A 24,687-nucleotide genomic window follows, 5' to 3' on the forward strand; every position below is an offset into this window, starting at 1 on the left:
CCTGTGAGGGGCTGTCACATGACCAGGTGGGAGTCCAGTCACTTTATAGCGATAGTATCGAACACTTTTTTTTTTAACCCCGTCCCCGATCTGGGTTGAGTAGTTTACGAGTGATCATTCATCAGCATATTAATATTAAAATAATAATGATTTAGAGACAAAAATGGTTAGTGTTGGAATATTTTATAAAAATGTATATTGAATTATTATATATTGCTAGAGTGGGTACACCTGGTATGATAATTAATTGGTAAAATGCGACTACGACAATAAAATGGAATGCAGATTATTTACTCTGACCCAAAGTGGCGGCAGATTACCAAACATTTGGCACACCTTCCCATGAATAGCATACGATGCTAACAAAAATTGCTAAAACATAAAAATTGAACATGGATATGGCCCGTTTTGCTATAAGAAATCGACTACAATATTATGCAAGTATTTAATACAAATCCTAAAATACAGCTGTAATGAACAATCTCAATAGTTTTAATAAAACTAGAATTTATTAAAACAATCTAAAACAATACCCATTGTTTGCATTTATGGCATGAATACAAAAACTGAACAAAGGACATTTTCATAATTACATTGATCAAATAAAATATTTCTTTGGATATGAAAAAAAAAGGGCAATCAATACACCATCGTCCAATTAATCATACCCTGGATATGCACCATGAACATGGCCGCCCACCATCTTCTAAACTGAATAAATTGATCTCTCAAAGGGAGTGTCGTCATTGGCTTTACAGTTAGATGAAAACGCTCCTCCTCCCATATGTGCCAGTTGACCACGGTGAGAATCAACTGTAGGAATTGCGCAATGGACTCTGCAACGTGGAACCTGTCAATAAAGTTGGGTTCGAAAAACCCAATGTTCCGTGGAGTTCCAGAACTTAGAGTTCGGTCGCAGGCCCCCACTCGACGTCATCGGCCTCCTCCTCTTCATTCGAGCTGTCGCTGCCTCGGATCTGCGTGCGCCGATATTGGAGCGCCTGGTGATGAGCCAGCCTATCGGAGCGGAGGAGAAGGGGGACAGGGTTACCACCGTACACCTCTCTGGGAGAATCCATCTCTCGGAGGCACAGCGAGCTGATACTTACACGATGAAGGCGGGCGAAGACTTCTTCTCCTGTGGCTCAGCCTGGCGAGCCTGAGAGACACCATTATTAACACAGGGCTACAACAACATTGTGCTTTACAATTACATTGAGGGCCTTTAGCAGACGCTTTTATCCAAAGTGTCTTACAATAAGTGCATTTGGCAGAAGAAAGATAAAAAAAATATCGCTGTCGGTACAGTAAGGATGTTCAAAGAATCAGGTGCCAAGCACTAACAATTGTTAGGTTAACCGATTCACTGTATACGACCAAGACAGCTAGGATAAGATGCTCCACAATGCTAAGTTCTGTTTGTGTATTGTCATGTGCCAGGACGCACAACAGACAATAAGTGTGTAGATTAAGTGCCAGGACGTCCAACACACAATAAGTGTGTACATTAAGTGCCAGGACGTCCAACACACAATAAGTGCGTACATTAAGTGCTGGGACGTACAACATACGATAAGTGCGTACATTAAGTGCCAGAACGTACAACACACAATAAGTGCGTACATTAAGTGCCAGAAACTACAACATACAATAAGTGTGTAAGAGGGTGTGGTGGGGGGGGGTACAGACTCTCTAGGTGTCTCTAGGACGAGCGTTGGCATTGATCCCGCATCCCCAACGTGACGTACCTGCTGCAGCTTCTCCTCGATGAGTGACAGCGAGGCAGGCGGGGGGCTCTCCCTCTCCGGGTCGCTCTCCCTCCCCTCGTCCTCCATCGGCCCGGCGCCCCGCCCCGTGGGATCGGGGGCCACAAAGTCCGGGGGTCCCTCCGACACCGCCGGCGTCCCGCGGCCCGCCGGCTCCGCGTCGCTGGCGTCCGAGCCGGACCAGCTGCGGTGGGAGTGGTTGTCCTGCGGGCTGGTGCTCTCGGCGCGCCGCGGGGAGCTACGGTCGTCCTCCTCCTCCTCGTCCTCCTCATGGTGCACGTGCCGGGGCTCCGGCACGTGCACGTGCATCAGCGGCGGCACCTCCCTGAGCGAGTAGGTCTCGGCTTCGGGGACGGGCTCCAGGTCCGAGAGGGACTCGTGGGCGGGTTCCGAGGAGCGCGCCAGGGCGCTGGTGGTGCCGCGGCCGCGCTGGATCTTGGCGGCGGCGGCGGCGGCGGCCCCCTGGCCGGGGAAGGCCTCGTCCAGGTCCTCGTTGTCCGTGTAGATCTCGCCGTCGGTGAAGGGCTCGCCGTCGGTGTCCTCCAGGTCGCTGGCGGCGCTCAGGTAGTCCGAGTGGCTCTGGTCCAGCGTGTCCAGGTCCTGCTCCGCGCCACTCTCCAGCTGGAGGAACACGGCGACATGCAGGGCGGTCAGCAGACGCTTTTACCCCAAGGGACGTACAACGGTTCATGCACACATTCACACACAGTTAACAGCCATGCACGGCGACAGCCAGCTCGTGTAGAGCAGATACGGTGAGGCGTCTCGCTCAGGGACACCTCCACACTCAGCTAGGAGGAGCCGGGGATCGAACTAACAAAGTTCAGGTTACAAGTAAACCCTCTCCCCCTCCTGAGTTAAGCTCACCCACGCAGCAATGATTACACACGTAGGAATGGTCATGACGTGGTGTATATTCATCGTGTTCATCCCAGGGACCATTTTCACACTCAAGACACAAATGTATTGTTGAACTTTGCAAGGGAGTTCTTGTTTCAGCAGGTACACACTGCTGTACACTTTTTCAATTGTTAGTTTTGCTGAAGCCCCATTGAGCACACAAACACTGTACATCTTTCCTCACATTGACTTTTACGTTTAGCAGACACTTTTATCGGAAAGGGAGGAGGTTAAGCAGAGTCTAGACAGTGTCCAGTCTAATGACCGCAGAGGCAGTATCTCCACCACCACCGTGGGGAACCAATTCCTTTGTTTTTGAAACGCGTTATTTCTTTAGATGCCACACAGGAATGAAATCGAGAGAGAGATATGGGAGGGGAGGAGCGCGGCTCACCGTAACCTCAGACACCCAGACTGGTTTAGCCTGCTGGTGACGGATCTTGTCTTTAAGGATATCATACCAAACGTTGGAGCTCGGCTGCAGGTCAACGCGTGCTGGAACACAGTCAGGGAGAACACACTCAGACTCATCTCAACGGCAACGAGGCACACAGAGAACCGGAGAGAATGAAAGGGGAAAACTAAGGAAAGACGGCAATGTGTTTCAACAATATAATTCTGTACACGGACAATTCTTATGAGACAATAATAAATAGACATAGAAGAACTTGCTACTACTTTAAACTTTAAACTATAGAAAGAAAGAGAGATCTAAGCAGAACCTGGACTCAGCAGACGATTATGGCTGAAACAGAAGCGGTACCTGAGAACAGATGGCTACAGTGCTTCCTAATCTTAAGGGACTGGGTGTACAGGCGTCTGGAACTCTTGTTGGAGTTGGGGCTGTACTTCAGCCTCATTGCCTTGATGTCCTTGCGGCTGTGAGGGTCCAGGAAGAGCACCATGGGGTGGTACTGGATATAGTTCAGCCTCTCCACTGCAGTGGGCGTGATGTCCAGCAGGGGGTGCTTGTCCTGCAGCAGACCGGATCAACACAACTTGTTCTTCACAGAGATAGAAGCTCATATTCATGTGATTCTGTTTAGATCCTTTAATTAGATCCTTTTAATTAATAATAAAAACAATAAACAATTGCTAGTGCTTGGCATTTGGTTCTATGCACAGCCTTACTGTACCGACAGCAATATATTGTTTCTCTTTCTCCTGACAAATGAACTTGTTGTAAGTCTCTATGGATAAAAGCGTCTCAATGTAAATGTAATGTTGATGAACATCGAAATCAATACAGTCCTACTTCCACGTCCAACGACTCACCTTCTCAGCGATCGCCCTGACGGTGTCCAGTTTAATGACCGTTGAGGCACTGTCACCACCACCGCTACGGGGAACCATCTCTGATGGACCACAAAAGAGGAAACGCGTTACAGGAGAGTGTAGGAACAAAAAAATAAAACCGTTAACCGTTAACCGTTGACCTTAACGGTATGAATACAATAAGTCCACCAACCTGCCACTTCGTATTCATCAGGCATTTCTTTAGCCAGCTTTTCCATGGCGATATCATTGAGAGGACCCAGGATGACGATTGGTCGCTTGAAATTAGCTGGAGACATGAGACGTCAACATTCAAAATGAATCCAAAAGGTCAACAGAGGGTGTTTCTGAACAAGGAAACTAAACACAAACCTTCTCTGAGAAGCACTTTCTCATAAGCAGGGAATTTGCCCTGGATGGTGAGTTGCAGAAGGTCGTCCCGATTTCTGCGGACGTTCTTTTTGGCCCCTCGGAGTCCCCTCAGCTTCCAGAACTCGGCCCTGGGCCCAGAGGCCTGCCGTTCCCCGCTGGCCCGCTGGGCCTGCTCCATGACGGCCAGCGTCTCGGCCCTGGGGGGAGGGACATCAGCAGGCCTTACTCAATGCTGCCGCTGGCATTTCTGCACATTATTCATGGGGTCTATGTCTTTGCAGTATTTCAGGCATATATATATATGTATATATTACATTGACATTTAGGGCATTTAGCAGACACTTTTATCCAAAGTGATTTACAATAAGTACATCGATCAGAAGAAAAGAAACAATATATCGCTGTCGGTACAGTAAGGATGTTCATGGAACCAAGGGCCAACCAATAACACTTGTTAGGCTAACCCCTTCCCCCTATATAACGAAGCTAGCTGGGATAAGATGCTACACCATTTATTAACTATATGTAATTACTATATATTTTATACAGATTATCTTATTAAAATCATCAGAGATCGGCTGAATTGTGAAGCAGTTTCTGGGCTCTCACTTGGCCTGGTGGGGGATGGTTCCTTTGTCCAGCTCATGCAGGTCGTTCCCCATGCGGATGGCCAGCCAGTTGCCCAGCTTGCCGCGGTGCATGGTGTCCACCACCCTGAACACCTCCCCCCGGGTGAAGGACAGCCCCACGGGGGTGTCCGCCTCGTGGTCAAAATGGGTCCGCACGTAGAAGTTGTCGCCCAGGCTGGACTTGAGGATCTTCTTGTAGACTGCAAAGACGAGGCCCGCAGTTAGTCACACCGTGGGGGGGGGGCATGGGCCCACACAAACACATCTACCGTATCATATCAGTGGATCGTAGCTACATGAGGAGGCATCGGCCCTCATAAACACATCATATCTGTAGATCATGAGGAGGCATGGGCCCACACAAACACATCATATCAGTGGATCATAGCTACATGAGGGGGCATGGGCCCACACAAACACATCATATCAGTGGATCATAGCTACATGAGGGGGCATGGGCCCACACAAACACATCATATCAGTGGATCATAGCTACATTGTACTTGGAAGAAGTCCAACTTGTTTATTGCAGTAAATGGTGGTTGAGCATCATGTGGTCCTTACGGTGCATCTTGTTCTGCGTGCAGATCTCCACCGGCTCCCCGTGTTTGATGTGGAGCAGGTAGTTGGCGGCTTCCTCCCTGGTGAAGTGGTTGAAGTCCACCTTATTCACCTGCAGAAAAAAACATAACTTACTTTATTCACCTGCAGAAATAACATATCGTTGACTTTATAGAGTACATTGCAAGATATAAGATCAAAGATAAAATACATACATTTTAAAATTCAGACTTCAAATTTTTAAATGCAGTCATGCAGCCATTCTGATTGGTCGAATTGGTTTCAGGGTTTGAGGTCTTTACCTGCATGATCTGGTCCCTCCCCTCCCGCATCCCCTGTTCCTGGGCGGGGCTACTCGGCTGGACTCCGCCCACAAAGATGCCGACGTCGTTGCCTCCCACCAGCCTCAGACCGATGCTGCCGTCTTTGATGAAGGACACTGTGTGCAGGTCGGAGCTATACCTAGGAGGTAGGAGGCACAACGTAAACAAAGGAACCAATGGAGAACATTAAGACCATATATGTGCTCTCAGATACTGGTCGTTAAGGAGCAGGAAGGGGTCAGGGCATTTTGCTAAAGGATGCCGGCAGGCAGGATGTGGTCATCAGCAAGGTTGTTATCGTTTGGCTTTTTTAATTAGCTTTTTCATTCGCTAGGTCATTTGTAAATTGGATTCAGTTTGGTTCAAGTGTTTTGAAAGTGCTTGGTTCTGGTTTAGACTTTATCAATTTCAGGGCAGGTCTTTGTCTGTTTTTGTAATATGTATTTTTCTAGATTCTAGATCAAAAAAGGATCAGAAAAGGTATTGTGTGATAAAAATTCAACAAAACATCGTGCCATTTTTAAAGAATTTATTCACTCAGGACAGATGAACAACTATCCACAAAAGACAAATGGACAAAATAAATTTGTTTATAATGTAGTTAATTTTTGTCAATTTCAGTTAGTTTTCTTGTCACACAATACAGTTTCAGTTAGCAATATATATTTTTTTATAATAATTCATTAATAATCTTTTTTGTTAAAAAAAATAAAAAAAATAATGTTTTCATTATTTTGTTAGTTTTCGTTAACGATAATGAAGTCATCAGGGATCAAACCCAGTACCTTACAGCTTGCAGTCGTACACCCTGACCACGAGAATATCCCGCCCCTATATATAGACGCATACATCGACCTACATATTGAACATCAATTACACACACATCACCAAATCATGACAATTGATTGAGAGTATTGCTTTAATAATTCAAATATCGGACACCCACCCTACGTTGGGTGTCGGATAGGAATCTGGGGGCAAGGAGTAGAGGGGTTCTTCCACTGGCTTGGCTGAAAGGAGAAGGAAGCTGTTAATGCACTGCCACAATGAGGCCAGACAGACAGACAGACAGACAGACAGACAGACAGACAGGACAGACAGACAGACAGACAGACAGACAGACAGACAGACAGACAGACAGAGCAGTAGGGCAGTAGAGCCATAATGGATACCTACAGGAGACAGGCTTGTTCTTTCCTGAAACCCCAGACTTAGAAGTGCCGCTTTTAGACGGACGGGGTCTGCGGAGAAGACAGGATCGATTAATATGAACTGAGCATAAAAATTAGGGTTAGTACAGCATAACATAGATCAACGCTGAATTTTGACAGTTTGATGTTTACGTGGAAGTAAATTGAAATCGCCCTTTTAAACATTCGATTGAGTGTTGGAAAATAAGACATTTCTTGAGTTTTAGTTTTATAAACACTATAAGAACTATTGATACAAAACTAAGACTACGAGGGAATTAAGTTTTAAATGATAATGCTAACAAAATTTGAATACACATTGCGTGTACTGTGAGCTAACGCCACTCCTCCCAAAACGACGGTTTTAATCCTCGATATTCAACATGAGGGGAAACGGGTAACGACGGACGACGGGTGTCTCGTCGAGTGCGTTGGCGACGTTCGGCGCGACGTTACCCGTGATGGCTCCCTGGCTCCGAACTGCCAGACCTCCGGAGGTGGCGGAGTTGGTCGGACCCGGAGGAATCTGTACAAGAGGAGAAGGAGCAGAGCTGCGCGGGTTAAGGGGGCTGATATCACCCTGGAGAGACGAGCACGCGTGTTAGAGAGGAAGGGGGGGGGTACCGACCGTCCTGAGTGGGTCTGCTTGCTGCTGAGGTTTTAGAGGCCGTGTGTCTCAGCGGGGCCGCCTGTGTCTCCGGTAACACCCTGAAGGAGAGAGAGAAGATGGGGGGGGGGGGGGGGGGGGGGGATATAAAACAACCAAACTTGCATCTACGTTGAGACATGTCATGTGATGCAGTTCGAGGTCATGGATGTATGAGTGGAGACGCTTCTTTGAGTGTTTCAGCCGGAGCAACGAGTAGTGTGGTAGCATGGTGTGTCACCGCCCTACACATCCGTGCACTCAGACGGTTGCATAACCGAGCACGGGATCAAACGAGTTTTTCATTTTCCATTTCCATTGAAATATCAAGCAGCCAAAATGTTGAGTTTTGGATCAATCGTGAAAAAACGTACCTCAGATCAAGATAACAAACACAGCATCTCAAAATGGTCGCTCTGACCTCAGGTTTCTATTAAACACTGTGTACGACGGATGTATGGTTTCATTGGCTTTGGTATGACGAGGAACAGGAGACGTCGGGCCAGGGTGTAGGGTTAGAGCTTTGAGGAACGAGGTGGGCAGAAGGCAGCCCGCTGGGAGAGCTCACCTGTAGCGCTCCTGGAGCATGTGTGACCCCCCACTTTCGGAGGACCCCCTCCTCTGGGGAACCGAGCTGTAGCTCACGTCCGACTCAGAGTCTGACGCGGCTGGAGAGGAAAAACGACACGCCATCGCATGACAGAGATGTTAATAACCCCCAAAAATGTTTCAGATTGGAGTACATTCATCAAAAGAAGGCAGCCATTACGATCAACCAAGAACTAGCTTGAAATGCTAATATCTGCATCAAATAAAAAGCGCGCACACACACACACACACACACACACACACACACACACACACACACACACAACACACCCACACAGCGACACACACACACACCACACACACACAACACACACACACACACACACACACACACACACGTTTTTGTAGCGAGGTGGGGAAGGCGCCGGCGCTGGGCGGGGACCAGGAGCGGGGCTTGGGGGCCAGCTTGGGGGCCACCTTCGGGGCCACCGCGGTGGCTAGCTCGGGGAGGACTCTGGAAGAAACGACAGGGAGGTGGGAGTGAGGGAAGATGACAAGGCCTGAGTGACGTTTGGAAAGGGCGGTGGCTGGTATGATTATTGATGAGACGAGTATGAGTATGATGAAGTATTACATATTCACCTCAGCGTTTGGCGGGGCTGCGATCCCGTTGACGACTTACATCTTTAACACTCAACAGAATGTCATTGAGTTCAATACCAATTGATTCGTTATCGGTTTTTACTGAGATCAATCGCGGTCTTGTTTGATTCCGGATAGTGTTTTGTTTTGGTTTTGAAACACATCTATCAAACTGATGTTCAATTGAAATTTTAAAAGCGTTTCCGTATAAAATAGGGGATATGGTGAATGTCCCGTTTCTCATCAACACATGGCCACATACAGTAGAGGAAGAGGTTCAAGGTAATTCACATTTATTTTTATTGGTCATTGAAAATCAGCTCACAAAGTCAACAGAGATACACACACCATATCACGTGGTACACAGTCAAACACAAAAAAATATCAAAACTAACAAAAAAATAAGATTAGGTGGCTTTTAAATTTTAAAAACAAGCAATTTCAGCAAAAATCAATGTTTATATTAACAAATTAACAATCTCACAACAGTGAGTAATTTAAGCGGATATCACAAAAAGCAAAAAAATCCAAGCTATAAGCCCATGTAAATCTGAGCGGTCAGAGTGCATAATTCTCCCCTGGTCCTGTTGAAGGCTTGGGGGAGGGGATAGCAGAATGGAGGCGGGGCTAGAAGATGGGGGCGGGACAGACAATCATCTGTACCTGTATTTATCCCGCGAGTCCTGGTTGTAGTGTGTGCCCTGCCTCGCCGGGTAGTTAGTGCTTTCGTCTGACTCGGACTCAGAGTCTGTGGTGGAGGGGGAGGGAGAAAGAGAGGTAGAGGGTTACATCAGGTGGATGAATCACATCCTGCCCTGCCCTGATCTGGTATACTGGTCATGTGTGACAGGTTAGTTCCATAAAATGTGTCTCAAGATTGAGGAAGCTGTGATTGAGAGGAGTGCATCAGGAGAGGGTTGCCGTTTGACAGCTGTGACATGAGTTAGTGGTAGCTTTGATCGTTTGGTACAAACCCCAAAAAAAACAAACCCCAAACTAATTCAGTCAGTGTACTCATAGAGCCACTCGGGTCTCGGTGTTCTTTCGTAGCAGAATCCAAATATTTATTCTGAGATAAGCGATCAGCCTTGAACACATGAATGAATACCTTGTCAACTAAATACAGAACATATGTCCCTCGTTTTCACTCAAGTACCGTGCAATATCTTCGCGTGCGTGCGTGCGTGCGTGCGTGCGTACCTGGGGGTGGTGCTCTGACCGGGGAGCTGACTCGCCGTAGGGGCTCCTGGCGAACATTGATGGGGGACGCCCTCATCACGGGGAGGGGCAAGTCCGGAAGAACCCTGGAAGAGGGGGGGTGGGGGGGGGGGGGTCAGATAAAGTATGGTCCAGCCTCAGACCATTCTCCTCTGGTCCAGCCTCAGAGCTACCAATCTCGATTCAGTTTCAGATCACATTTTAACTGAACGGAGGGGGGGGGGGGGGGGGGGGTCAACGGGGGGGGGCTGAACGGGGGGGGGCTGAACGGAGGGGTCTCCCTACTTGTATCTGGAGTTGGGCCGGGGGCTCTCCTGCCGCAGGCGGGGAGGGGAAACGCTCCGGTCCGAGTCCGACTCGGAGACGGGCTTGCGGGGCTTGGAGGCGGCCGAGGTGGTGCGGGGGGGGGCCCACTTCTGGGCCATGGGGGAGGAGCGAGGGTCGGGCAGCATGGACAGACCGGAGAGACTCCTGGGGATGGGGGGGGGGGGGGAAGAGAGAAAGAAAGAAAGAAGAAAGAAAGAAAGAAAGAAAGAAAGAAAGAAGAAAGAAAGAAAGAAAGAAAGAAAGAAAGAAAGAAAGAAAGAAGAAAGAAAGAAAGAAAGAAAGAAAGAAAGAAAGAAAGAAAGAAAGAAAGAAAGAAAGAGAGAGAGAATCATGATCAGGACCGTTCTCTACATCATGTAGTGAGGTTTGGTTTGTTTGCACATGGCCAGTGCTGAGGTCCGATAACAGTTTTCATGAAACTTGTACTCAGAGAGAGACAAGATGTCGAAACAATGGGCGTGCTTGCAGTAGCAGAACAAGTAACCATTTAGTTAGAATAATGACAAAGCATTAGTCATCCATCAACAAAACACACAAAATCGTTTGGAGTGGGTTAATGTTTAACAAACTACGTGAAATGTAAGAGGCCTAAACTATATGTGTGTATTCTTAACGAAGAAGAATCCTGGAATGAGGAGGATTGTGCTCACTTGTATTTATCCCTTGTATCGATGGTGTCTCCTCTCCGGGTGGGAGGTGGAGGGGAGGGACTGTGGTCCGACTCAGACTCACTCAGGGCTGGAGAAACACACACACACACACACACACACACACACACACACACACACACACACACACACCACACACACACCACACACACACACACACACACACACACACACACACACACACACACACACACACACACGAGACACAAGAGAGACACATACCCACGTTATTGCAAATCAACGTCCCATTGTGAATCTGTGTGAAACAACATCTGCCGGCCTGTCTTTGTTAGGATCTCTCCAGCGCTCTCTCTCTCTCTCCCTCTCTCTCTCTCCCTTCCTCTCTCCCTTTCTCCCTCTCCCACTCTCTCTCCCCCTCCCTCCCGGCAATTCCAGGAAGGCAAACAGGTTCTGCTGCCACAGAAGGCGAAGGAACCTCAGGGAACGCTGCAGTGATTTCTCACAGCGCTGCGGAGCTGAAGCTCTGGTAGACAAACACTTTCTCCTGCCAACAGTCCCAGTGTTAACACGCCCGGGCCGCGGGAGTGACCTGCTAACGCCACCCTCTGATACTGCAGGCACCGAGCGTTCAAATACCTCCATCCACTTCATTATGTGAATGTTACAATGGTGGTGGTGGGTGGTGTTTTGGTGATGGTGGGAGGTGTTGTGGTAGGTGGGTGGTGTTGTTGTGGTGATAGCGGGTGGTGTTGGTGGGGGGGGCTGCAGGACTGACCTCTGCGAGAGGAGGGGGGCCGGGCTGCAGGCCTGGTGAGGGTGGAGCGTACGGGGGAGGAGTCTCGGGACTTGGCTGGAGGCGGGACTTGGGTTCGTGTTCTACCATCGGAGAAGAACAGCAGTTAGAAATCAAATAATAAGACCTTTTTGCTATTTTTCATAACGTTCAAAAAGAGAATGTGTGGAGGAGAAAAAGGGCTTTGTGCGTGCGTGCGTGTTCCTGTGCGTGCGTACCTTCGTGCTGTTCTTTCTCTCGTTGGATGCCGGGAAACTCTTTCTTTCGGAGAAGGCATGTCCATGTCAAGGTCCGAAATGTCTGGAAAACAAATAATGTAGAAAAAAAAACCATAAGCACTCTCTCTCCTCTAAGATAGGGCAATAGAGTCACTGACCCCAGACTCCCATCGTTCATCACCGCGGCGACCCACCCTCCAGCTCGGAGCTGCTGTCGTGGCGACGGTCCTCCTCGCTGTTGGGGGCGCTGTCCACCACCTCGGGGATGCTGACCAGGAACTTGCGGCTGTCTCTGAGCACCGTCATGGTGAGCCGGCCCCGGCTCTTCTCCACCAGGTGCTTGGTCTCCAGCAGGGACAGGTTCTCCGTGGTCATGCCGTTGATCTGGAGAAGAGACAACCAAGACATTCGTCTTAATGCGGACAATGCCGTTGATGAAGGGTAACTTCTTCTTCGGATACTTTGGTCAATAAAATTAATTAAAATTAAGAGCATGTTCATGGGAAGATATAGGCAGCAAAGTTTATGCGTTTGAATTAACTAGAAATTATATAAACAAGGTTGATATCAATTGTATACAATTCTATTTTATAGTTACGATTAATATTTTCTGATATGGAGAACTAATGATAGCAATACTACAGGCAGTTGATGCTTAAATACAGCGTGTTTACAGTCAGGGCTGATGCAGGTGTTTCATGATGCGCTTGGTCATGTGAAGCGTCGGCCATATTGGGCCGACGCTTCCCCGGGGGGGTCGTACCTTGAGGATGAGATCTCCTTCCTGCAAGGTGCCCTCCTTGGCAGCCAAGCCCGTGTCGGTCATGTGCTTGATGAAGATCTGGCTTCCCAGCTTCAATCCGTACTCTAATAGACAGGAACACGCCACGCACAAATCAAATCAATGTGAACGGGTTCTTAGGACAAAAATAAAAAAGGTACGCTCAAAGCTATTCCAACGCTGGCGGTCAAACATTGACTTTTTTAACCATCCTCTAAGAGCCATATTTAGTCAAGGTCTAATGCATGTTTTGAGTTATTGTTTTGTAGACTTCCGTAGAGTCACGTTTCCTCACCCTCGATTTCATGCCTTTGTTTGTATAGTTCCCTTTTGACAAGTTTGAAGGTCAACCTAATTCAAGAGACATGTCGCCTTCTCATCCAAGGCGACTCCCTGAATTCAGATATCGACCAATAGGGAGCAGGTAGAGGCGGGGCCACGCCTCTTTGGCTCTCTAGGCCACCAATAGCTTGGCCGTGTACCTCGACTGGGAATCGAACCTGGTACCATTCGGCCGGTGGTCGAACACCCTCGCCCACGACGCTACCCTGCGTTCTCTCGAGCCGCCAGACACAAAGCGTGAGAGTGTTAGCTCGTGGAGCCTTCTCCAGGGCAGCTTCCAGGCTCTGGAGATCCCTCCCCCAAGACAGAGACTCAAGAGTCCCTCCCAGTTTTCCAATCCCGCCTCAAGACCCATCTTTTCTCTACTGTACATCAGTGATGCATGTCTGTAGTGTGTTTAACCACCACCGCCCCTAAGTGTAAAGAGACTTCGAGTCCTAGAAAAAGCGCTACATTAATCGAATTTATTATTGTTATTAGCTCGCTAGCCCTTTAGCTTGTTAGCCCTTTAGCTCTCCGCGGCGTACCGTCGTTGAGCTTCTTCTTCAGCAGCGTGGCCTTGATGGGCTTCTCCGCCACGTCGTTGTTGGGCAGCCGCTTGTAGCTGGTGTTCATGAGCGGCAGCGTGTTGCTGTGGCCGTTGCGGTCGGGCGTGTTGCTGCGGGCGCGCTGCCGGCTGCGCCCCTTGTCGCTGCCGTCCGAGTAGCGGCGGGGCCGACGCGTCAGGGTGTCGCTGTCCAGCAGGTTGGAGTGGGAGACGGCGCGCGTCGGCCGCGTGCTCGCAGGCAGCTGGATCTTACGGGGACGCCTCACCGTCTGGGGGGAGGGAGAGAGAGAATGGGTAAGAGAGGGGGAGAGGGGGGAGAGCGAGAGGGTAAGAGAGAGGGAGAGGGGGTGGAGAGAGGGTAAGAGAGAGGGAGAGGGGGGAGAGAGAGAGGGTAAGAGAGAGGGAGAGGGGGAGAGAGAGAGGGTAAGAGAGAGGGAGAGGGGGGAGAGAGAGAGGGTAAGAGAGAGGGAGAGGGGGTGGAGAGAGAGAGGGGGGGAGAGAGGGGGAGGGGGGAGAGAGAGAGGGTAAGAGAGAGGGAGAGGGGGTGGAGAGAGAGAGGGGGAGAGAGAGAGAGGGTAAGAGAGGGAGGATAAAGAGAGGGAGAGGGGGGAGAGAGAGAGAGGGTAAGAGAGAGGGAGAGGGGGTGAAGAGAGAGAGGGGGGAGAGAGAGGGTAAGAGAGAGGGAGGATAAGAGAGAGGGAGAGGGGGGAGAGAGCAGGGAGAGGGGGAGAGAGGGGGGAGAGGGGGGAGAGAGGGGGAGAGGAGAGGGTAAGAGAGAGGGAGAGGGGGGAGAGGAGAGGGGGGAGAGAGAGAGGGTAAGAGAGAGAGAGGGGGGAGAGAGAGAGCGTAAGAGAGAGAAAGGTTAAGAGAGAGGGAGGATAAGAGAGAGGGAGAGGGGGTGGAGCGAGAGGGTAAGAGAGAGGGAGAGGGGTGAGAGCGAGAGGGTAAGAGAGAAAGAAAGAAAGAAAGAAAGAAAGAAAGAAAGTGAGGGTATAATAGAGTTAGAGTAAGAGAGGTTCATAGAGAGAAAGAGAAAGAGAAAGAGAAAAGAAAGAGAAAGAGAAAGGATGACATCTAACCATCGTACTCACCACGTTGGCCGTCTGTCCACATGACCTGAGGTTCTGGATAGTGAAGTTGGAGAAGACATTTTCCATGGAAACCCCGTTGACCATGACGATGTTGTCTTTGGTGCTGCGTGGACAGAGGCATGTTAATGTTACCAATGTGATGCTCTGTGCCTTTTGTCTGTCTCTATACTTTCGTTTTTGATGATTTCATGAATAATATAAAGAGCATACAGCCGTGCAACTGGTTTGGAAAGAGATGGAGTTACTCACAACAGCCTGCCCATGGCCGGTCCGTTGGGCAGCACGTCAGACACCACGATGGCCGTGTCCCCGGACTCTGGGCTGGGCTTGTCCCGGCCGCCGGAGATGGCGAAGCCAAACCCCATCTTGGGGTCCTGGCGTCGAAAGAATCGAAAAAGACAAAGATGAAGAAAAGAAGGAGAAGAAAAAAGGAAGACATTTGGAGAGGAGTAATTGCAGATGAATTTTTTGAAAAGGTAAAAGTAAAAAAAAAAAGGGGTTGAGAAAGCATGTTAAAGGTAAAAAGAGGGGTAGAGCGAGAGAGACAGAGCGAAAGAGAGAAAGCACATTCCATTAGCATTCAAGGGCGTCCATCGAACCAGAGCTGGGCAGCAGGGTGTGACCCAGCTGAATTCCTCCTCCTCTCTCTCTCTCTCTCTGTGTCTGTGTGTCTGTGTGTCTGTGTGTCTGTGTGTGTGTGTGTTCGGATACACTACTCAGACGTGTAGCTGTACATGTAGATGAGAGAAAGAGACTTTGCTTACTTTGTTCAGTGTGATGGTGTGCTGCTCCCATATCATCAACTCTTCCATGCCTGGTTTCTGAAGGGAAACAGAATGAAATAAAAATAAAATCGGAAATTCGGAACACAACAGAAAAGCAGAGTAAAGAATAACCAAAACAAAAGACAACCATTAAAAATAACCTTTGCACTATATTATGGACAGTTGGTTTGGGGTAACCTGAAGATGTATGTGTGAGCGAGTGTGTCAGGATCTTTCTGTGTGTGATTATGAAGCATGATTACATATGCCTGACAACCCTGTCTTAGTCCTGTCAAAACAGGTAATTGGGGAGGGGATTAATCTTGTATGTGTGTGGCGGCACACACACAACACACCACCACACACCTACACAAAAACAACACACAACACCACTACAACACCAGCACACACACACACCACAGACACTAACACAAACCACCACAACAAACAGAAGCACACACCACAACACAACACACAACACAACACCGCCACACACACACGCCCCTGAGTCCCTGTGGTGTTGACGATATACGACACTGTGAGTAGGTTCAGTAAACCCAGGCTACGCGAGTACAATGTATAGAGTAGGGGGAACAACTCCCCCCCACCCCGCCCCCCTTCACCCTCCCTCCCCTCGCCTGCCCTCCCGGCCCGTCTGGCCTCTAGACTGCATTTTGTAGTCAAATATTGGCCCCGGGTGCCATTGCGTCAGGAGGCCTTTGTAGATTGTATTCCTCTGCCAGTTGACGTGCTATTGTCACTCGTGAACAGAGACCGCTCAAGTATCCCTGAGAACACAGCCGTTGATCGTTCAGCATTCTAGCAGCTGGCTAACCACGCTTAGCATGACCCGCCGGGAGACATTGCCGCCAGCGCACTATTGTTCCAGTCGCTGTACAACATACCAATCATGTCTGACATCCCCCACATACCACCTCATTTCGAACCCTCGCCCGTGAAGCTGGTCCCATCACGCCACAAGTGGCCCTCGCCGGTGACGTAGGGCGATACGTATAAGCGCCGTAGAGAGACCGAAACCAGCACTGGGCGAGCTATTCGAGAGAACAGTGAGGTATTGTTGGCCACATGTCAAGACAGACCGCGGCCTATGCTGGGAGTGAGGGAAAACATGGGGAGAGGAGTGGGCGACACAAGTCAGGAGGCGGACACTCACATTCTGCAGCCACTGAACCAAACACCGCAAACATTTTTACAACCGGGGACTATGGGAGTGGCATGCGATGACCTGTGAACAGTAGGTCGTTTGTTTGACCAGGGGGTTGATGATTAACACGAAAATACACATAAAAGACCATCGGGTAACAACCACAGGTACTGTTGGGAGTCTGCTGCGGAGTTTCGGTATACATTAAGCGAAGGTCCATGCACCTGTATGCATCAATGATTACCCTAATTGCAGTTTAACTTTGTTGTGGTTGGGTGAGGTGCACACTGGGCTTACAAAATGTGGTCGCTACCCCGTCTAGGTTAGGAAGGAGTCGGACAACACCTACACAATGGAACAGAATGGTTGTCAAATTGCACAGTGCTGGGAGAGATTGGGTGGGCGGAGCCAGAGGGTTTCATCACTCCCCGGAGAAATCAGGGAAGAGAAGGTGGAGCCAGGAGAGACAAACAACTAACCGCCATACTGTACTAGGAAGTAGACAAACGCAGTCTAGGAAGTTTCTCCTTCACCGAGCACGGTACTTAGTCAAAGGTAATCCCTCTCGAACATCGGCAGATATGCCATAGTCGACAAAGGCCCCGGCAACGCGAATGTGTAACGTATACGCGTCGATAAGGGTGTTGATAAGCGTTCGAGCTCCCTGCCATTCCAAGGTCTGCTGCCCCCCCCACCAGCTTATCTCGGTGAAACCGGTCACATGATAGCGAAAAGGGTCTCGCTTAGCGGAACGAAGAGAGGCTAAATACACTGATTAGAACGGCAACGATTCAAAACACCGTCAACACAAACACAAACAAACAGCCAAAAGGGGACAAGGTTTAAAAAGTTCACTTTGTAAATGCTGAACAGGAGAACTTCAACAGCAGGTCAATAGATCAGCCTGAACACTGGCAATGGAAAGGAGGGATTAAAATGATTAGTTGTATCATTACATGAGGTTTCTATTGAACTACAGATGTCCAGGTGGATATCAGCCATGCATTTACTGATGCTGTTGATTCGAGTCCAGGGCCTTTCGTCGAAACTGACCGGCTGCCTTAAAAACTCACCACACTATTTGAATCATGTGCACACACCATTTCCATGTCCTCCTGAATCCTACCAGTCACAAATAATGGCCCAACAAAGCCCACATCAAAAAGATGTCAACAGCATCAGCCAACAAGCTGCCCTCCCTCCATAGCTAAGTTCAGAATCCTATTGATAGGCTACCCAATCCTGGGAACTCCCCGACGGTGACTGGGGTCAGGCTGGAGGCAAACATGGCGGACACAGGGCGTAGCCGCCTGGACGCCTAGGGCCCTGTGGGAGTCTCTGAGGTCCTCTGTAAAGCCAGCTCACCAACACACTGAGCCCAAGAGCCAAAGGATTATGACCCAGGGACGATGAGCTATAGACTGATGAAGTAACACCGATCAAGAGCACTTTGCTGGATGCCATTGGGAGGTTGATCCTGAGCCAACAGAGCTTTGCATTGGAGACCACTTACCCCTTGTTCTTTGAATCTCACTTCCATTTCCCCCTCCCCCAAAACTGGGCTTTGTATGCCACTGCACACCTGCAGAGCTTGGCACTCTTCAAACAAGCAGTGCTCTATGTGGCCTAGGGTGACACACCACAACACCAGAAGCTTCCACCAAGAGGAAAAAAGAGAAAAAGGGAAAAATCCCAGATCCTTGACTGTTCGGCAAACACTTCCTGCCGGAGCCAGACCCCGGTGTGGTACCTCGTGTGACTTGGCCCCTGTCCAGCTGTAACCCGATAATCCAGAGGTAATGAATACCTGATGCACTGCAGTGTTTCCCTTTCAGTATACAAGGGGAATGAAAACATCTAGCCCTACCTGACGGGCTCCTCCCCCGCCTCCTGCTATTCCCACCTCCCCAGGCTGTGGCTCCGCTGGCCTTTATCACCGCAGATTAAAGGTGGCACTATGCTGCGTTGTGTTGTAGGATGGGAATAAATAACCATTAACCCGAGTCAGGGACCTGGCACACCTTAAGTGTCAAACGTCATAACGAGCCAGGTATACAGCGAGTCAATGCATGTTATTGTTATAAAACACAAAATGTCAAACTTTAAAAATAAAATAAAGATGAATAAAAAAGATGGCTATGGATTTGTTAGTCTCATGCAAATCTACTTTAAGGATCCTCCACCAACATGCCATTGCGTACCAAAAAAATGCCATTTTCTAAACGGTGAAAAATTGCCAATTGTGGTAAAAAATACAGAATACTACAATCTTTGTCCATCATCTAAATGCAGCTGCTGAGGAGAGGAAGGTTGAAAACAATCCAGCATTCCACCCGAATCACTATTATCCACGGTGAGGGTGCTGGTGAGCTACACACTTACAGGTACGGCCATGAGAGGTGGTGCAGGCTCCGGTGGCAAGGAGCCAAAGTGCTTCATCAGTTTCCTCCGCTGAGCGAGATTCATACTCGCGACCCAAACCCTGCCTGCTGACCTCTGCTACGGACCGCCAACGTACAAGCAACCAGCAGCGACGGACCAAAGAGGTCAGAACACCAGCCCTTCTGAAAAAAGGCAATCACCAAAGTCCGACTGTCCACCAAACCCATGCATATACAGAGTAACTGGAGGACCGCCTATGTCCCTGCTCCCCACCGGAGGAGAAGCGTCACATTCCAAAATCCGGCCATTACGCACAAATTACTCTGTTGCAATGTGAAAAAAACGTCCACGGCCACACACTGCCAGTCCTGTGTGTGTGTCCGCCTGTCGTTAGGACAGCTACTGGTATGTCCCAGGCTGCTGGCTGGAGGTTTGTGCCTTCTGGTGTCATGGTTACGTAGGGGGAATGAGAACAGTGGACCGTTAATAATTGACAGGGGGTAGGGTCTGCTTACCGAGTAAAGTTTCAGGGTTCCCTATAAAGTAATGCACAATGCTGTGGCCCTTGGAATTGCTCTGGGGCCAAGCAGGGTTTTGGGTGCATGTCGTTTGGAGGGCAAACTTCTCGCTTTCTAAAGTGTCAGCGGTCAACTCTGTTGTAATTTATGTGGCCTGGACACCAAATATATAGTTTGGTCCTTTACACTGGCCGGTACAGGTCTGGGAGGTGCTTGTGTATTTAGGGTCCAAAAAGAAAACACCTGGCAGCCAATGGCCGATTAATTTGACTATTTGGCATTTGGCAGTAAAACAAATTCAGGGTTACATAATAAAACAATTTGCTTGGCCAGTAGATCTATCTCGTCCGGCAAGTGAACAGACAAAAAGTTAATTTTGGCCCTGTGCAAAATACACTGATACTATTATGCAGATGATGTTGTTTATACTGCCTCGGTTCAGAGTATGACATGTGAGAGGGTTAATATATAAAAAAGGACCTGACTGGACGTTGCTTGACCCAGTCGTGTCCAACAGAAGGTCTTTAGACTACTTGGCTTCCCTCACTGAATCATTAATACATTGGGGGAAATAATAAGCTGCTCAAACAATTGAAAGTAAGAGGAAGGGTGTACTGAGGAAAAACGAGGTAATCCAAGTAGACACTAGCCAGTAGCGGGACACAGAGGAAGCCAAGGTGTGCCTCTCTTCAGTAGGCAAACAAATAACCCCTTGCTTGTCACTCAGACAAGAACTGTGCGCATGCTAGTCCAACTATGAAGCAAACATTAGCATCTCTAAAGGAAGAAACTCACTGTGGTCAAATATGCAAAACAGTGATGTTTTACCCACCCAAGCCGTCTTGGATTTGGTTATTGCTGAAGTATCTTACAGGTCGACATATGACGAAGACTGAAAGAGCCTTATGATGAAAAATAATAACACATTGTGTGACATGCGTCTTTCTATTTCTGATAGGCATCATACAAAGACGATGGATGACAGGAGTATGCCACTTAAGTGATTGGAAGCGAGCCTAAAGTATCGTAGTAATTCCTAACCCAATAGCCACAGAAGTGGATAAACTAGACCTCTTCTCGCTTCCACTAACAAGTGGAAGATGGCAACTGTCAACCTCACTCGCTGGTTCAGAGCAACACAACTCTCACCCATACCCACTTCTACCCTGCGGTATGCATGTAACACAGAGCAACAACACAGTAACACAACACAAGGTTATATCAATATTGCAGTGATCAATAATTCCATCGCGATGCCTTATAAAAAGGTACAGTACAGAAAGTACAGTAGCCCACGATTATCTTCATAGCCAAATACCTTGGACCGATATAGGAAGGTATTTTGGAATGCAGAGTCGAAACTGTTGTGAAACTTTCTTTGAGGCAAGCAGAAACTTGCATGTGCGGCAGAACCAGAAAGGTGAGACCAAGGCAGCGGGGCTCTTCATTGGAGACCCCCCTACTTGGGCGCGCGCGTGCTCGTGCAAAGATAAACATTATCGCACACAGTACACGTTGTTATGTCATATGGCAAATGTGGCGACGAATCTAAAGCCAAAACAAAGATTATGGAATATAAGATCGTGCCAAATGTAGGATGTAACATGATTGCTTTACTTGGATAACTATTGGCTAAACCCCTTTAAAACAAAACTGTTTGACAAATACTTCAATATAATATTTCCATTTCCTGCTCGAATCTGTCACTTTCTAATTTCGATTTCTAAGCAGCATTTACCATACCTGTATTTTTTTTGCAATATCCAAGACTGTCCAAACGATCAAGTAGCCTGTTCACTCTTCTCGAAAACACATTACGCAGACTGACAAATAAAGAGTTTAAAGTGATTCATTCTACCTGTGGACCAGGGGCGTGGCTTTTAGTGGTGACGAGTCCAGGTGAGTTTCATTACGTCATCACGTAGGCAGCGCAAACTGTATAATGAACCACGCGCCAATGACAGTCCACGATACGCGCTGACCTTATAAGGAATATCCGTTTTGCTGTTTTTTCACTGTAATTGTATAATGAGTTAAAAAATCCTTCAAGAACGAAATATGATTTGTTCTTTAGGTACAGTGTGCTGCAGATATATGCTGCAGTGCTAACGATGGATTGTACTTTAGCTGTTGGACAGGAGGCAGTGGTTACTTACACGACACTACCCTCTAGTGGTTCCTTTCGCCAGCCTCCAAGTTTTTGATGACAGTTGTAGGAGTTCGAACCAGCCCCACATGAACTGATCTACGATTGTTTTTTTCAGGTTCATTTCACGCTGTTCAGATGATAGTTTTTCATTACTTCATAACTTCATGAACCCTGTATATTCGCCTTAATTAAACCATTAATTTGTATTTTTTACCTGTTATTTTCTCTTCTTCATTGAATGCCTGCCTGGAACAGCTAGTTTTCCTTGAGGAGTGATACCTTTTCTCTGCGGTTCCTTCCCACTGGGTTTTGGAGATTGTACTTGCCCTACTTACCCTTTTAAAGCTGTATTTGTGATTAGGGACTATGCAAATAAACTTGACTATCTGCTTCAAGTTGGTGAGTAAATAGTAATATAGATACTAAATAGTAATAGTGAATAGGCTGACAAATGCAACATATCATCCCCTGGCAAACCACAATAAGTTAAAATGTAGAATGTCAATAAAGATGGGGAACTATTTCCACAATCTTTAAATTTTTATTTGTTTACAAAGATACGATTGCAATATGATATATTCCTTCCTTTTATGAGTAGAAAACTTTTAAAAGAATTAGTCGAAAGGCACAATTTTTTACAATATATACACATTTCGATCTAAATTATAAATATATAGAAAAACAAAAACACAACCCAGAATAAAAGTGCTGAACACAGTTGCTGAACAGTTTTTTTTTACAAAAAAAAATAGTCTTTGTTTAAAAATACATACAATCAGTAGCATGTTTTTGTTTCATTTTTTTGTTAGCAATAAATTATTTGAATGTGAAGACATTTATATAATATGCAGAAGGTGGAGAGGGGGCGACAGGTATGTCGGTTACACTTTACAAGAAGCAATTCTTCAGGTCAGGAACACAAGCTTGCAAATCTCCATCATAACCAACAGGACAACAGTAACTTGATTATGCCATTCTTAGTGCAAAATTATACAAAAACATAGGCTGAAACGCCAAACTACACTAGTTAACAGAGTAACAACGTTCTTAAAAATGTAGTATTTTGTCTCAGTGTCGTTCCACATCCAAGACGTTTAAAGCTCTGACTCTGACGTCAAACTTAAAGCAACAGAGAGGAGAGCCTTTGTTTACTCAAGAGAATATTACAATGGATGGGTTACAATGAAGCACTAGAAGTATTTAAAGAATGGGCCGTATCAAGATGATAACTTGTGTCTGAGACTTTGTGGTGGAGTAAACGTAAAAAAAATTCAGCATAAACACCGGGGAGCCCCAGATGCAAATAATCTTTAACAAGGAGTTAAAAAATTAAACAAAGAAATACTAATAAAAAAGGAGGGAAATAGTGCGGAAATAGTTTTCCTTAAAACAAAAGAAATTCCATTTTGTGGCCCTAGGAAGGCATAATCATTTTTAACCAGACATTTTCACAAACAATTTTACAAACAAATGACTAAAGCATCACATCAGGGTATTACATAATACCGCAAGAGAATTTCTCAACAGAGTGTAATAGCAAAAAAAAAAAAGAAAGAAATGGAAATCCGATGTAATGGTTACTTCTACCACTGTAAATAGGGGAAAATATACTTCTCTCTGATATCTGGCTGATAAATCTACTTGAGGGATTTTCTTTCCTGAGATTGATTAAAGATCAGATGTCTTCAAGCCAGTAACTGTCTGTGGAATACTTTGGTATCTTTCTGCAAACTATAGTCCCGGCAGAATCTGTTACGCACTGGGACCATGCCTCCACTTGAGGCTAAGAGAATGTGTGAGGAGAGAACGACTGAAACCCAGTCTCTGTGTCGTTGCACAGAGCACTGCGACTTTATTTGGTGGCAGAATAGAATAGACTGTATTTGTTTTGTTTTGTAGCCATTTGTATTTTACACTTCCCTGACCATACCTTCCCATAACTAATGCATTATTAACCAGGATAACATATCTAAAATCTAAAATATCCCTTAAATATAAATATTATTCACTTTCCTCGTTAACATTGGTGACAAAACATCTAGGAACATATTTGCTTTCATCCCATGACACAGCTCTTTACAATAATAAAAAAAAAAGGGTTGTATGCATCTGGTTTAACACAACACTAGAGAGCACAACAGAGAAATACGTTTGAGTCCAGACCGCGCACAGGTGATCAAGAAGCATTGCCCGTTCTCGAGCGTAAACAGTACTGAGGATTTTGTTTCTTATTTCCTAACAAACGTAGAATCTGTATATTTTTTTTTATTGCTGTTTGATTGGTTGCGTTTGCACAGCCATGTCATTGCCGGGATCAACTACAGTGCATTCATCTCTAAAAAAAAAAAAGGAACTAAAACAGAACGAAAGATGGCCAGATCCCAACGGGTTTCGCAAATATATAGGATCGTAAAGATACGCACCGAGAAGAACAACTGACTATATCAATATTGGTCGAAAGGTTTACAAAAAAAAAACAACGGTAAAAGCACTCCAGACGTTCCTGAGACTTCAAAACATCAACTCACCCCAGGAGCCCCATCACTAAATATGCTAATAGAAAGACAGTGGTGGAAGAGGGGGGGGGGGGGGGGGGGGGGGGGGGGGGGGGGGGGGGGGGGGGGGGGGGGGGGGGGGGGGGGGAGGTAATAATTTCTTTGACACATTTATATTCCAATCTAGTCATCACGTTGCCTACCTGCGCCACATCAGAACACAGCCTAGGGCGTCGCGTCCTATTATTACGGCGAGAGAAAACCCGGGCGATGGGGGGGCCGGTTTCTACGGGGACGGGCGCAGGCTTCACAGATACACAGACAAAGACACACAGGCTAAACAGGGTGGGGCAAAGGTTATGTTTATCGAAGACCCGTCACCACAAACACCGGGGGAGCGGTAAGAGTTAAATAC

General features: G+C 47.3%; 1 protein-coding gene across 6 annotated transcripts; it reads right to left on the reverse strand.

The window, feature by feature from the left end:
* Window positions 1-153: 153 nt before the first annotated feature.
* Window positions 154-24,365, reverse strand: tjp3 (tight junction protein 3). Of its 6 annotated transcripts, none has more exons than XM_056604604.1 (30): window positions 21,372-24,365; window positions 15,564-15,620; window positions 15,049-15,173; window positions 14,800-14,902; window positions 13,689-13,977; window positions 12,802-12,905; window positions 12,233-12,422; window positions 12,039-12,120; window positions 11,803-11,903; window positions 11,049-11,136; window positions 10,357-10,542; window positions 10,054-10,157; window positions 9,517-9,601; window positions 8,610-8,725; window positions 8,231-8,330; window positions 7,645-7,724; window positions 7,473-7,542; window positions 7,003-7,067; window positions 6,773-6,836; window positions 5,806-5,965; window positions 5,507-5,615; window positions 4,923-5,142; window positions 4,314-4,510; window positions 4,135-4,230; window positions 3,942-4,021; window positions 3,430-3,640; window positions 3,061-3,161; window positions 1,749-2,387; window positions 1,110-1,159; window positions 154-1,017 (listed from the first exon to the last, which is right to left on the reverse strand). In XM_056604604.1, exons 2-30 carry the CDS (start codon window positions 15,609-15,611, stop codon window positions 903-905), a joined length of 3,978 nt encoding a protein of 1,325 aa, XP_056460579.1. In that variant the 5' UTR covers window positions 15,612-15,620; window positions 21,372-24,365; the 3' UTR covers window positions 154-902. The 6 variants fall into 6 exon arrangements, with proteins under 6 accessions (XP_056460579.1, XP_056460576.1, XP_056460581.1 ...); XM_056604601.1 differs by lacking the exon at window positions 21,372-24,365 and adding an exon at window positions 19,111-20,928; XM_056604606.1 differs by lacking the exon at window positions 21,372-24,365 and adding an exon at window positions 18,479-18,581.
* Window positions 24,366-24,687: the final 322 nt, after the last annotated feature.

The sequence above is a fragment of the Gadus chalcogrammus genome, chromosome 12, assembly GCF_026213295.1.
Source record: "Gadus chalcogrammus isolate NIFS_2021 chromosome 12, NIFS_Gcha_1.0, whole genome shotgun sequence".
NCBI lineage: Eukaryota > Metazoa > Chordata > Actinopteri > Gadiformes > Gadidae > Gadus > Gadus chalcogrammus.